Below are 13,013 nucleotides of genomic sequence, written 5' to 3'. Positions count from 1 at the left end.
TTCAAGGCGGGTGGGTGGTAGATGTGGTGGGAGAAGGGTAAGGAAAATCTCTTCTAGTTGCTCCTCTTCTCTGAGCGAAACCAAGGGGAGAGTTGAGGGTCAGGTGTCGGAAGTCCGAGGACAGAGGAGAGCACACGGCATGGTCCTCTAGGATCTTGCCACTTAAAGTGTAGACTACCGACCAGCAGCAGCAGCTGAACCGTGTGGTTGCTCAACAGAAATGGAGAATCTCAGGGGGCTTCTCTGTCCTCAGAATGAAAAAATCTGAATCTGTATTTTAAAAAAGATCCACCAGGTTAAACCAGGGGGAAACTGAAAGCTGGGGGGGGATAGCATCGTTGAGCAGCTTTAAGAACCCAATAAAGACTAAGGTCATCAGAGTGAAACCATGGAGCATTTTTTCTTTTCTTTTTTTTAATGATCTCACAGTGATTTAATTTTTAAATTTTTCTTAATACTATGAGTGTGAACTATTATTTTTATTCTTTAAAATAGCTAACATGGGGTCATTTCCTGAGTTTGGGGGCAATGCTAAGAAAACTACAGGTATTGCCTTCTTGCATTCCCACAACAGTACAGAAGGAAGGTTCCAGAATGGCCATTTTACAGATGAGGAGACAGGTTTTGAGAGATAATAACATTTCCACGAGCCACATTGGATGCAAACTGTCCAACTCCAAAAGCAAAACTTATAGTCACTTTGTTATATTTCTTCACCCACTGTATGGTGTGAATGCAGAAAAAGTTGAGTGCTGGTTTAATCAAGGCTGACTTTTTACCAGGTGAGCATGGTCAAGGGGCAGGGGGTGAAGCTGTAGGCTAGAGACCATTTTACAGTGCAAGACCATGGAACAAATGCCACCACTTTAGGCATCTGAATTCCGTTAACTTCTTGACATCTTTAGTGCACTCAGAACTACTTATTTTGGATAAAACGCAAGGGCACTGTTAGAGGACTGCAGTGAATAAAAACAGGGACCAGTTAACAATAGGTTCAAAGGAGATGTTCATAAAATATGGCCTCTATAAAGCTGACAAACTGTCCTGCCTTGAATGACGGTATGATTTTACTTTCTTCACAGAAGGATAAATATTAACTTGGTTGTATACCATCACCTTTTACATCTCTATTAGAATTGTAAGCAATTTCAATGTTGGAATGTTTCTTTATGATGGAAAGAGAAAAGTAGGAGACCTGCATTTCAAAAATCTCAAATTAGAATTCTATTGATTGCGTCATTCTTCTTTCAAGTCTTTTCTTGGAAATTGAGAGCAAATACAGCAAGAGCCTACAGCTTAAATTGATGTAGGCAAGAGACAGAAGTACCTTACGGTGCCTTGAACATACTGTCATAGGAGTTCATTAAACATCTGAAGAATGACTGGAGGATCAAATGAATTGAAATGATGTAAAATGGGAAATCAATAAGAACCTTCAATTTTGCTGTGTGTTCTTATTGTTTAAAATTGTTCTAAGTCTTTAAATTTATCTGCATTCACTTCCTCACATTCTCTTGAGAGTTTAAGCTGAAACAACATCCTGAGGTTACTAAAGGCACTGAGAAAATGCCTTTTGAAATGTCATTTGAAAAGATACTGAAACAAAACCCTTGGTAACGTAGGCCATATTCTCTGCTCTTCTGACCTTTCTATACTTATCTCTTTCTTCATTTAACTCCTTGACTTTTTTCTCATACTCTTTGAAGAGCTTCCTTTCCTCTTCAGACCACAAAGCATCAGGTTTTACCATGAACGGAGGCTGAGGAATCACCTGAAGAAATAAAGGAAAGCATCTAGGTTAAATATAAATGTAGCAATATAGTAAAACTCACAGTTACTGTTACAGTTTTAAAAAAGAGCCCTTTAAAAGTGTATAGTTCTTTACATTGGAGAGACAATGACCTAACGCTTTGACCAAAGGATATGAAAAAATGTTACAACTGTTTTTCTGTGACTTAAGCCAGGGTGAATAGTTTGGGATGAACCCTGATTCTGAGCTGACAAGTTCAGACTTGCAAGTTGATATCCTCATAGCTAGAGCTATGTCAGAGCTCCAGGGATACCTATATCAGGTATCAAAGGGCATGTTCCTTGGTGTATCTGGAGAATTACAGGTGAAATTTTATCCCTGCTTTTTTTTTTTTTTATCCCTGCTTTCTGTAGAGACCAAAACCACTGTAGTTGCTTTTTTCAGTTGTTCATTTGTTGGCTTTTTTCCAGATTGGAGGACAAGCCTGTGGTTTCAAACTTCTTATTTGCCTGGTACATGTTTATAAGGTACTGAGTGAAGTGAAAATGTTAGTCACTCCGTCATGTCCAACTCTATGCTGCCCCATGGACTATAGCCCGCCAGGCTCCTCTGTCCATAGAATTCTCCAGGCAAGAATACTGGAGTGGGTTGCCATTCCCTTCTCCAGGGGATCTTCCTGACTTAGGAATCGAACCTGGGTATCCTGCATTGCAGGCAGATTCTTTACTGTCTGAGCCACCAGGGAAGCCCTTATGAGGCACTGGGGGTGGTGTATTTATTGCTGTAGAATTTCTAAAATTTAGGTTCACATAGGAAAAAATGGTCATGTTTAAGTAGCTTGCTCCATCCCATTCCACCTTCCATAAGGATGGCCAGGAATCTCACCATTCTCAAAATGTCTTCCTTCTTGACTTCCAGAACTCCTCCCATCATGTCCATGAGGGCTCGGCGTCTTGAGTCAGGGCCCTTGGGAAAGAGCCAGGGTCAGAGAGGGTCACTGAGACAGAGAGCACTCCAGTGGCACTAGGGACAGCCCCACCCCAATGTTAGATTGACTGTATTTAGGACTGGGGAGGGTGGGCAGTGGCATGCGTGGAGGGGAGAAGAAGCCACTGAGATTCCAGTGACCTCTGACCACGACGAATGCCCTAATGTGTCTCTCTGGTGGAGTAAAGTACAAGACTATTCAACCAAGTGAGGAACAAGTATCCCTGAAAGGAAAAAGGGTCTTAGGTACAACCAGAGAAAAACTGCATACCCGTGTCAGAAGCAATCGCTCCATTTCACGGGTCACAAGCAAGTCTGTTTTGGCTTTTTGCCATGGTTTAATATGTCTTTGAGCTGAAATCTGAAAGAGAAAATGTAGTTTCCTGCTGTTATTCTTACAAAACTCAAACCAAAGTTACCTTCTACACACTGGGAGGAGGTTAGACGGAATTAGGGGGATAGAGGGAATACCCAGGTTTTGCCACCAATTTCCTATTTTGGAATGAAGATGAGATCCAAAATGAGAGAGTTAGAAAAATAGATGATTACTTTCAACAGGGACTGTTAGTGCTACTATTACCGCTAAGCAACACTTTTATCTTTTGCCCTGAAATAATCAAGATTGTTTCATGTGAGCAAAGGTATTCTCTTTGAATCACTTCTTATAAATGAAATATGGTCATATTTGAAATGTTCTCTTTAGGTATTTAATTGTAACTGTCTCAGTGCCAAACAGGTTTTAAGAAGGCTGTCCAGTGAGCCCCTTCCTCTGGAACCCACACTGTTGTAATGGCTACATAATTACTGGAGCTCCATCAGTCTCATTCCCATGATGTGACCCAACCTCTATGGCTATAGGTGCTGGACCCAAGTTGGCCCAAGGAGCCTCTTTCCAGGCAAATCTGGACCTATGACTAAGAGATTATCATTTGGACCAGATGCTCTCTAGAATATAGGAGATGTAACACAGAAACTACTAGAGGCCGCTGAAATGCAGACAGAAGTCAATCAAAAGATGAAGAAAGAGCACCTCTGGTCTCCTCACAAGGCTCTGGTATGTGGTTCCTGCTTCTTTCTAGGCTTGGTGTCCAAATCTTGTCTGGACTCCATGGGATTCATAAAAGAAATCCTCATTATTTCTGGGGCTATGTTAGCTGATTTTGTTACTTATAACCAAGATTTCTACCTTATACAGTTGCTTCTAGCAGCAAAAACAAGAAGAATAAATAAGAGCCTGGAAAATGTCGTGAGAAAGAAGGCGAGAGATGATACACAGATAATCATACCTCACTACTTTCCACAACAAGTGTTCTCTCTGGCTTTTCACAGTCCTCGAATTCTGGTTGCCAGACTGATTCTTCCAACTGCAGATCTAAAATAATTTCTTTAATCCTTACATTTTTTTCCTTCACACGTGCAATTTCAATCTCTTTTTGTTTATATGCGGCATCAAACTCACTATTGAAAGCTGTTTTTACTTTGTAAATAATATCCTGAAATATCAATGTTATTATAAACACATCATGTATTATACCCTTACTGGCAACATGGGCCCACATTTTTACTTTTTCTCCAAAATCATTTTACAAATTATACACAAGTTAATCTAAAATACTGTTTGCATTAAGTCATTTTTTGGTTCAGTAATCTATAGTGGCATCTGACCATGAGCAGGATTAAGGCAACAGCATAACTGTTACACCACAATGTATACCAGAAATGTACATTGTAATTCAGTGTGCAGCTATATTAACAAATGCTGAAGTGGATAATGGATATGTGGAGGCTCTTTGGACTATTTTCTCTACTTTTGTGTATGCTTTTTTTTTTTTAATCCATCATAAGAACATTTGAAAAGCAACATTCAGTATTTGGGCTTCCCTGGTGGCTCAGATGGTAAAGAATCTGCCTTCAATGCAGGAAACCGGGGTTTGATCTCTGGGTCAGGAAGATCAACTGGAGATGGGAATAGCTACCCACTTCAGTACTCTTGCCTGAAGAATTCCATGGACAGAGGAGCCTGGTGGGCTACAGTCTGTGGGGTTGCAAAGAGCCAGACACGATTGAGCTACTAACACTCTCATTCAGTATTTAAGTTGGGAAAAGTCTTTTTTTTTGGAATTGTGTTTGGGTAGACGAGGTGAAGAGAAGATGGGTTGTAGAGGTTGTTTGGAGAAGCTCCCAAAGAAGCACAACCATGTACAATATTCTTCCTCTGTATGGACAGGTCATTTTTAACTAGAAAGGGAGACCAAGCTAGCTAGTTGGATCAGCCAATTACTAAGGTATCTCTGGTTTGGCAACTGCTTTGCCCCTAGCTCTACTGATGAGTAGAATGATGGGTCAAACTAAAAGTAGACTTAATTTTATCACCAGAGTTCAGTCTACGTATCTATTCTACTGAAGATGAAACCATTAAAGCAGGGTGGAAAATGGTCTTAGCAGCTGGCACCAGAATTTCTCCTAGCCTGAAAATACTTTCTGTAGAGAAGAGGTTTTAATAAAGTGGCAGGAAGGTGGGACACTGAGGGCATAAGTCAGCAGAAGCTAAGCAACCAAAGAGATAACTAAACAGTTCTCAGAATAAATACATAGGAATTTCAGGTATTGGAGGAGATGAAGAAGAGAAAAAATAGGAAGAGACAGCAGAATAACATAGTAGGAAGTTAGAACTCAAATTGCAGACAGGGCTGAAAGATTTTCAGGAACAGGGATGACCAAACATTAAATATCAAACCATCTGCATTGGTGCAATCTCAAGTTACTGGGTTTTCAAAAGCCTTCAGTTGGCATGTACAGGTGGTGTGTTCTGAAGCTGACTTGTTGGGTTGAAAGCGAGGAGGAGCTTAGAGCCTGAAGGACACCATACCTTATCCCTGAGCCCCAGAACTTATAGAAATCTTAGAAAGGAAATGGTATTTCCCCAGGTTAAGGAGATAGATAAGCAATCACATCTTGATCTTACAAGGAGTTCCTAACTGACATCTGGGTTACCTAGAAGGTGGCATTCAAGGATTTCTTTTATCTTTGAGCTTCCCAAAGATCTTTGTAGAAAGATGCTTTGTGATGTTAGCCAGTGGAGGGTTCTCTTTACAAAACCTGGTATCACAGAACCCACTCCACATTGATGAAAACAACTCTTGTCCATAAGCCCTGTTTAAAGAAAATGGAGCTAGCCATCTGCATGTTTCTCTGTGTACTTTAAGGACATCATTTGATTGGCATTAGATTTCAGTTTGAGCCTTTGCAGGACACTTCATGGAAAGTTTGAGGTTTTCAAAGATAAAGAAAAAATTCACCCACTTTCAGCAATATAATTTGGTTGATTTTCTCCTCTCTGGAATGAAGTTCCAGTTGGCTTGACAATAAAGAGGCATGTACCCTAAAATCAGTACTCAGACTGCCAAGCATATAATTGGGCAAGCTGGTATCTTTTACTGTCCCATCTTCTTCCTCTTCTTCATCCTCCTCTTCATGATGCTTTTTAACCAATGTAATTGCAGACTGAACCTCTACAATTTCTTTCCGTAGCTAAATATAGAAAAAGAAAGATGAAATGAGAGTTATGCAATAAGAATTCTCTAAAGAGCAAGTTTGAGACAACTTAATTATTTCAACAAGTATTTTAAAATGTTAATTGTCTTGCCAGCAACTGAATTTAAAGTGATGGATAGTTCCTGAACCTGCTGAAGAGAAAGCTTCAGAAACTGATAAACTGTGGATAAATCATGAAACTAAAAAATGTTCTTCATAGTGTGTAATATTCATATTCTTCTGTCAGGATGACAGCTGCTTGTAAATATTTTGAGTCTTTCTTGGTACTTAAGCATTAAAAAATATACCTTCTCTTCATGTTTTACAGGAACTTATTCCCATAGGACTGCTATATGTAGGCAAGAAGAATTAAGCATGCCTTCAGTTTATGTTTCAGAAAAAGAATGAATGCAAAGTTCTGACCGAAATGAAACTATACCAATTGGACAGTATTTTTAAGTGGTTTGACAGAGATTGTTGGGAGGGAAATGCTAGGACTACTTTAGGAAAACCATAAATCCCAGCAAAACAGATTCTACTTCATCCCTGGCCAACTATCTTAAAATATAATCCCCAGTGATAAGAGATGATAAAAATGAGTTATGAGTGGATGAAGAATTCATGACCAGAACAAGAACAAACTCCCAGATATAATTTTTACAAGTATATCATCATATTTGAGGGATGGTCAAAGTTGTTAGGATATATTTACTATTGAGATATAGGCTCCTGTATTCATTAGAATATGTTGTACATGTGAACAAGGACCACAAATACAAACATAAACAATATCTAGCCTTATCTTAAGTAGTATTCCAACTCAAGTCTGTATGAAGGAAATACTGAAATAGAAAACATCGTATATAAACACACATATATATATTTAAAATTGTACTTTAAGACACTCTGTTTCAATCTTCTTTTGCTGCAAAACTCTCTTCAATTCTTTCAACTCCTCATCTGTGCGTTCTTTCATTGGGAAGTTCTCAACCACATAGGGGATGTGAAAGCACTTGGGGGTGAAAAAAGCAAAATGAAAAAAAATACATTTTCAGTACAATTATGTGTATCTGGGGCACTGTAGGAGATGTTTTCTCTGATTAAAACTAATTCATAGGTTACCATCCTGCATAAGCAAAATGGCTGATGGAAGTTTTTAAAAAAGAACAATGCATGCCATCAGTATTGGTGTAACCTTTGTAAGAAAATACTGTACTTTTGTGAAAGATCTATTTCTAGAGCAGTGCTTCTCAACTAGAAGTGATTTTGCCTGCCCCTGTCCCCTCCTCTTCAGGCCCCCAGGGACGTTTGGCAAAGTCTGGAGACAGTTTTGACTGTCACTGATGGGCGTGGTGGACTCTACTGGGGCCTAGTGGACAGAGGCTAGGAAGGTTGCAAAAATCCTCCAATTCACAGGACAGCACCCATAACAAAGAATTATCCGGCCCCAAATGTGCCGTTCTCAAGAAACCCTGTTTTAGAGCAATACTCGAGCTCATAAATGCAGGGTGACCAATACTTCATGATCTAAACAGATGGCATATTTAAAAGTGAAAAAGGTGCTGTTAAGAGCTACTCCAGGATCACAGGCATAAACTGGGACTTGAGGTTACCTAGACAAAGAGGGAAACTGCGTTGGGAGGAATCTTAATAAAAAGGCACGAAAACAGCCCTTTAGAAAATGTGAAGCTAGACACAGGTAGAAATGTGAACATTACTAGATCTAGTTTTCAATCTGTGTGGAATGTGAGTGAGGTGGCTTCTTCGGAATAGACATATTGAGACTTGGATGCAGGTGGTGTCATAGAGGAAAGAGAGAAAGAGGTGTAAGACAAATCTTAAGAGATGCTGGTTTAGAAGCACATGGGGACCGAGCAGAGAGGGAAGAATTAAGACCCAGAGAAAGTGACACACGGAGGCGGATTCAGCACAGGAAGGGGCAAGGCATGGTGTGCTTTCCTATGTATGGACTTTCCTGCACTTTTTCTTTTTAAAATTTTCTGCCATGAGACTTTCAATGAAAATTTTCATTGGCTAAGATGTACTTGAAGTTACGTCTGTTACCTTAAGAGCTCGGCCTTTCACAGCCATTGAATTCCAGCATTCTTCTTTGATGATTTCAGCCAAATATCTCTTGGCTAGGTTTTGCATCTCAACATCCTTCCTTATCTTAAAGAACACAGAAGGGAAAAACAATGTTGAAAATGTGACCTCAAAGAAAATAGCTTGACTGTAAATTCCTTAACCAGATGTACCTGGAGGGGGTATTCCCTATCTTTGAGAACCTAAGGTTTAGTCTGGAGGCTCAGGATTCCCTTCCTTGAGGACCAGGGTGTCAACATGAACACCACTAAGGGCAGGCAGATCCTACACAGGAGCCAAGGCAGGTGTACGGGCCGTTGCACAGCTGTGTTAGCTAGACAGCCATACACACTTCGCAGAGCTGGCTGGCTGGTGCAAGGCGGTGAAGCAAACCCACTGTGCCAAGTATTCTTGTTTTATTAGAAAGTTTGAAATAGCTAAAAATGTTGGCTTAATTCTTGTCAACACATATCTGAAGGGCCAGTTTGTGACCTCTGTCTTGGGGTCTTTACTGTACTAAATTCTTTTATTTACATCCACCTTGAAATGAACGTTCTACTACTCCTGGGGATTGTATGATGTACTTTTTCCCATTTAGAAACATATGTTACCTTAATTAGCTTTTATCTCCTTAATTGATTCTATTACCTAATATTTAAGTGATGAAGTATTCTTATTTTAATAGAATTTACCAAAAGAGCTAGCCTGAAACTGACACCCAACAATCTTTAGTTGTTAGGGTCCTCTTCAGAATATTTTTTCAAAAAAATTTTTTTACTGAAATGTAGTTGATTTACAATGTTGTGCAGACCTTTTTTTTTTAAATTTCACTTTGTTGGAAGAATTATTAGAAAACTAGCTGAGAATAGTGTCTCCCAGATTCATTCATTCACTCATTCATTTTTATTTTATTCATTGTCTGAACAAATACCATGTTTAATTTGCATTTTGTTTTTGATTTTGTCCATTGAGTTAATGGCTAAAACAGTTTAAAATTACTTTTTCTTAAATAAACAGCTCTTTTGGCATATCAGTTGTCAGAATCTGACTGATCTCCAGGGCCCTTTCAGGCCTTCCCTTTACTACTTCTGAGGCTACTTGATCAACCCTTTCAGAAAAATATTAATACTGTTGGACAGTATTACTATTATGCATTAATTAATATTAATTAATGTCCACGTGGTCATTATTGGGCTTTGGTCTTTTCCTTATTGGTGGGATCCTGGCCAGAGCTGGCTAGTAGCCTGGTCTCTTTAGGACAGGGATCCCTTGCTCTTCCCAGGGACAAATATTCTGCTCCCAGGTGGATTTATGGTGCCATCTGCTAACAGTGTTCTGTCCTGGACTGTTGGGTTCTACTATCACATCCAGTGTAGGGCTGATATCTCCTCAAAAGCCCAGAGTCCAGGAAAAATAAACAACATGAGGGAAATGAGCATGTGAAGAGCCTATCTCTGTACCAAAGTCTGAGTCAGAGGATCAAGGAAGCTCCTCCAGGGATGCACAGGAATTTGATAAGAAACAAGGAGTGGGGCCTCTGGGGCAGAAGCATGGGTTGGAGTCGAGTGAGCACAGTGGCTGCATCAGTGGTCACGCGTCCAGAGGGGCGGGTTCACGGGGTCAAGTGGTCAGACATGAGCTTAAAGAAAGCAGCAATGAGAGGATGAGGATGGGAGCAGGCATCTAAGCCAACTCATTTTAGGGTGGTCAAGATGAATGCGCTGGGAGAAGCTGGTGGTATCCCAGGCCCGAGTGAGGCCAGGGCCAATGAGGATGAGCCAGACGCATGGTGGGCAAGACCAGGACTGCTTCCTGACTCTGACTCAAGTTGTATTCTCTTAACCAAGTGGCTGAGTGTCTATGACTTGGTTCCCTTAAGTGAGGAAAACAATAACCTACCTTTTTGGGTTGTTACAACAATCAAATAACATTCAAAAAGGCCCTAGCTTGGTTCCTATCTGTTATAATAAGAAAAGGGGATACATTGCTAGTCTTCTCCAACCACTTTCACAATGGCTATAGTGTAGATGGTGCTCAAAGATTAGAAGAATCAGTGAGTACAGGAAGAATGATTTCAACTCTAATTAAGAAAGGGCTTACTAAACAAAAAATGTTTGAAGTTGGTTTCAGGTGGCTGAGGAGACTTTCAAAAATGTTCAAATATATGGCAGAAGATGGTTGTCATAAAGTCATGGTGAAGAGACAACAGTTGTCTGGCTGGTCTAGATGCTCTTCTTCCCCATAACTTCTCTGACTCATTCCATTATATACACTAAGTTTGCTTTATTCACATTATGGTAGAAAAGTTTTATTTTATTTGCATTATTCTGGTAAAGTTCTCCTTCCCATTTTCTTTTTACTTTCTTTATTAAATCTTTATGGTGCTTAAATAAAGTTTTTCCCTACCTTTTCCACTTCTTGCTCATTTTCATTACGCAGCCTTTCTAGTTCTTCAAGATCCAGGCCAAATTCTTGTTGCTCTAATTTTGCAATATCATCTACTGCTTCATTTTCTTCCATCATGTCAAGAACCTGAATTTTCAAGTAGGAAAGGTTGGAGATGAGTAAACAGTTAAACTTTAAAGAGATGCTTTGTTGAGTCTCTTCAGACAGCAACCAATAAAAAATAGATTTTCTGTTTATCTAAACGTAACTGTCAAGCAAAGAATTAGGTTAGAGGGTTAATTCATAAAAGCTTACTTATCTAAAAACAACAAAAATATGTAATGATATTAAGAAATTAGATATTTAGGTATGCTAATGGTATTCTTCTTAAGTATTTTCAGAGTTCTTATCTTTTAGATACATATACTTAAATAATTAAAGGTGAAATGATATGAAATCCAGGATAGTTTTCAAAAAAATATCCTGGAGGATATTGTATATGTGCATGGTGAGAGGTGCATGGGAGAGGATGAGTATATGTGCATGCTCAGTCACTTAGTCATGTCTAACTCTGTGCAACCCCATGACTCCTCTGTCCATGGGATTCTCCAGGGAAGAATACTGGAGTGGGTTGCCATTCTCTTCTCCAGAGGATCTTCCCGACTCAGGGATCAAACCCAAGTTTCCTTGGGTTTGATCTCCAGCATTAGCAGGCGAATTCTTTACCACTGAGCCGCTTGGGAAGCCCTAGTGGATGGTGTATAGGAAACATTATTAGTGATTAGATTTATTAGATTATTATTCCTTCTATTTATATGTATATTTGAATATTTCTATAATAAAAATATCTTTAAAAGTTTATAGCTTCAAAAGATTCAGAGACAAACGACACATCAATTCAGTTCAGTTCAGTCGCTCAGTCATGTCCAACTCTTTGTCACCCCATGAACCACAGCATGCCAGGCCTCCCTGTCCATCACCAACTCCTGGAGTCCACCCAAACCCATGTCCATTGAGGCGGTGATGTCATCCAACCATCTCATCCTCTGTCATCCCCTTCTCCTCCTGCCCTCAATCTTTCCCAGCATCAGGGTCTTTGCAAATGAGTCAGCTCTTCACATCAGGTGGCCAAAGTACTGGAGTTTCAGCTTCAACATCAGTCCTTCCAATGAACACCCAGGACTGATCTCCTTTAGGATGGACTGGTTGGATTTCCTTGCAGTCCAGGGGACTCTCAAGAGTCTTCTCCAACACCATAGTTCAAAATAATTGATTCTTTGGCGCTCAGCTTTCTTTATAGTCCAACTCTCACATCCATACATGACCACTGGAAAGACCATAGCCTTGACTAGATGGACCTTTGTTGGCAAAGTAATGTCTCTGCTTTTTAATATGCTGTCTAGGTTGATTATAACATTCCAAGGAGTAAGCGTCTTTTAATTTCATGGCTACAATCATCATCTGCAGTGATTTTGGAGCCCAGAAAAATAAAGTCAGCCACTGTTTCCCCATCTATTTGCCATAAAGTAATAGGACTGTGTGGATCACAATAAACTGTGGAAAATTCTGAAAGAGATGGGAATACCAGACCACCTGATCTGCCTCTTGAGAAATTTGTATGCAGGTCAGGAAGCAACAGTTAGAACTGGACATGGAACAACAGACTGGTTCCAAATAGGAAAAGGAGTACGTCAAGGCTGTATATTGTCACCCTGCTTATTTAACGTCTATGCAGAGTACATCATGAGAAACAGAGGAGAGTGAAAAAGTTGGCTTAAATCTCAACATTCAGAAAACAAAGATCATGGCATCCGGTCCCATCACTTCATGGGAAATAGATGGGGAAACAGTGGAAACAGTGTCAGACTTTATTTTTCTGGGCTCCAAAATCACTGCAGATGGTGACTGCAGCCATGAAATTAAAAGACACTTACTTCTTGGAAGCAAAGTTATGACCAACCTAGATAGCATATTCAAAAGCAGAGACATTACTTTGCCAACAAAGGTTCGTCTAGTCAAGGCTATGGTTTTTCCTGTGGTCATGTATGGATGTGAGAGTTGGACTGCGAAGAAGGCTGAGCACCGAAGAATTGATGCTTTTGAACTGTGGTGTTGGAGAAGACTCTTGGGAGTCCCTTGGACTGCAAGGAGACCCAACCAGTCCATTCTGAAGGAGATCAGTCCTGGGATTTCTTTGGAAGGAATGATGCTAAAGCTGAAACTCCAGTACTTTGGCCACCTCATGCGAAGAGTTGACTCATTGGAAGAGACTCTG

At 39.9% G+C, this 13,013-nt stretch overlaps 1 protein-coding gene across 2 annotated transcripts in view; it reads right to left on the bottom strand.

Annotated features, from left to right (window-relative positions):
* The window catches only part of CFAP43 (cilia and flagella associated protein 43), a 101,118-nt gene that overhangs the window by 19,276 nt on the left and 68,829 nt on the right, over window positions 1-13,013 (bottom strand). For both annotated transcript variants that reach the window (XM_010859400.1, XM_010859401.1), the window contains 8 exons: window positions 10,760-10,885; window positions 8,336-8,440; window positions 7,167-7,283; window positions 6,041-6,268; window positions 4,024-4,230; window positions 3,009-3,098; window positions 2,636-2,716; window positions 1,646-1,771 (listed from right to left, as the gene is read on the bottom strand). In XM_010859400.1, the coding sequence (XP_010857702.1) occupies window positions 1,646-1,771; window positions 2,636-2,716; window positions 3,009-3,098; window positions 4,024-4,230; window positions 6,041-6,268; window positions 7,167-7,283; window positions 8,336-8,440; window positions 10,760-10,885 (1,080 nt within the window). The remainder of the gene's footprint in view (window positions 1-1,645; window positions 1,772-2,635; window positions 2,717-3,008; window positions 3,099-4,023; window positions 4,231-6,040; window positions 6,269-7,166; window positions 7,284-8,335; window positions 8,441-10,759; window positions 10,886-13,013) is intronic.

Source organism: Bison bison, unplaced genomic scaffold (assembly GCF_000754665.1).
Source record: "Bison bison bison isolate TAMUID 2011002044 unplaced genomic scaffold, Bison_UMD1.0 scf7180017864456, whole genome shotgun sequence".
Lineage (NCBI taxonomy): Eukaryota > Metazoa > Chordata > Mammalia > Artiodactyla > Bovidae > Bison > Bison bison.
Note: the sequence above shows the minus strand (reverse complement) of the source record. Positions and strands in the feature narration are given on the sequence as shown.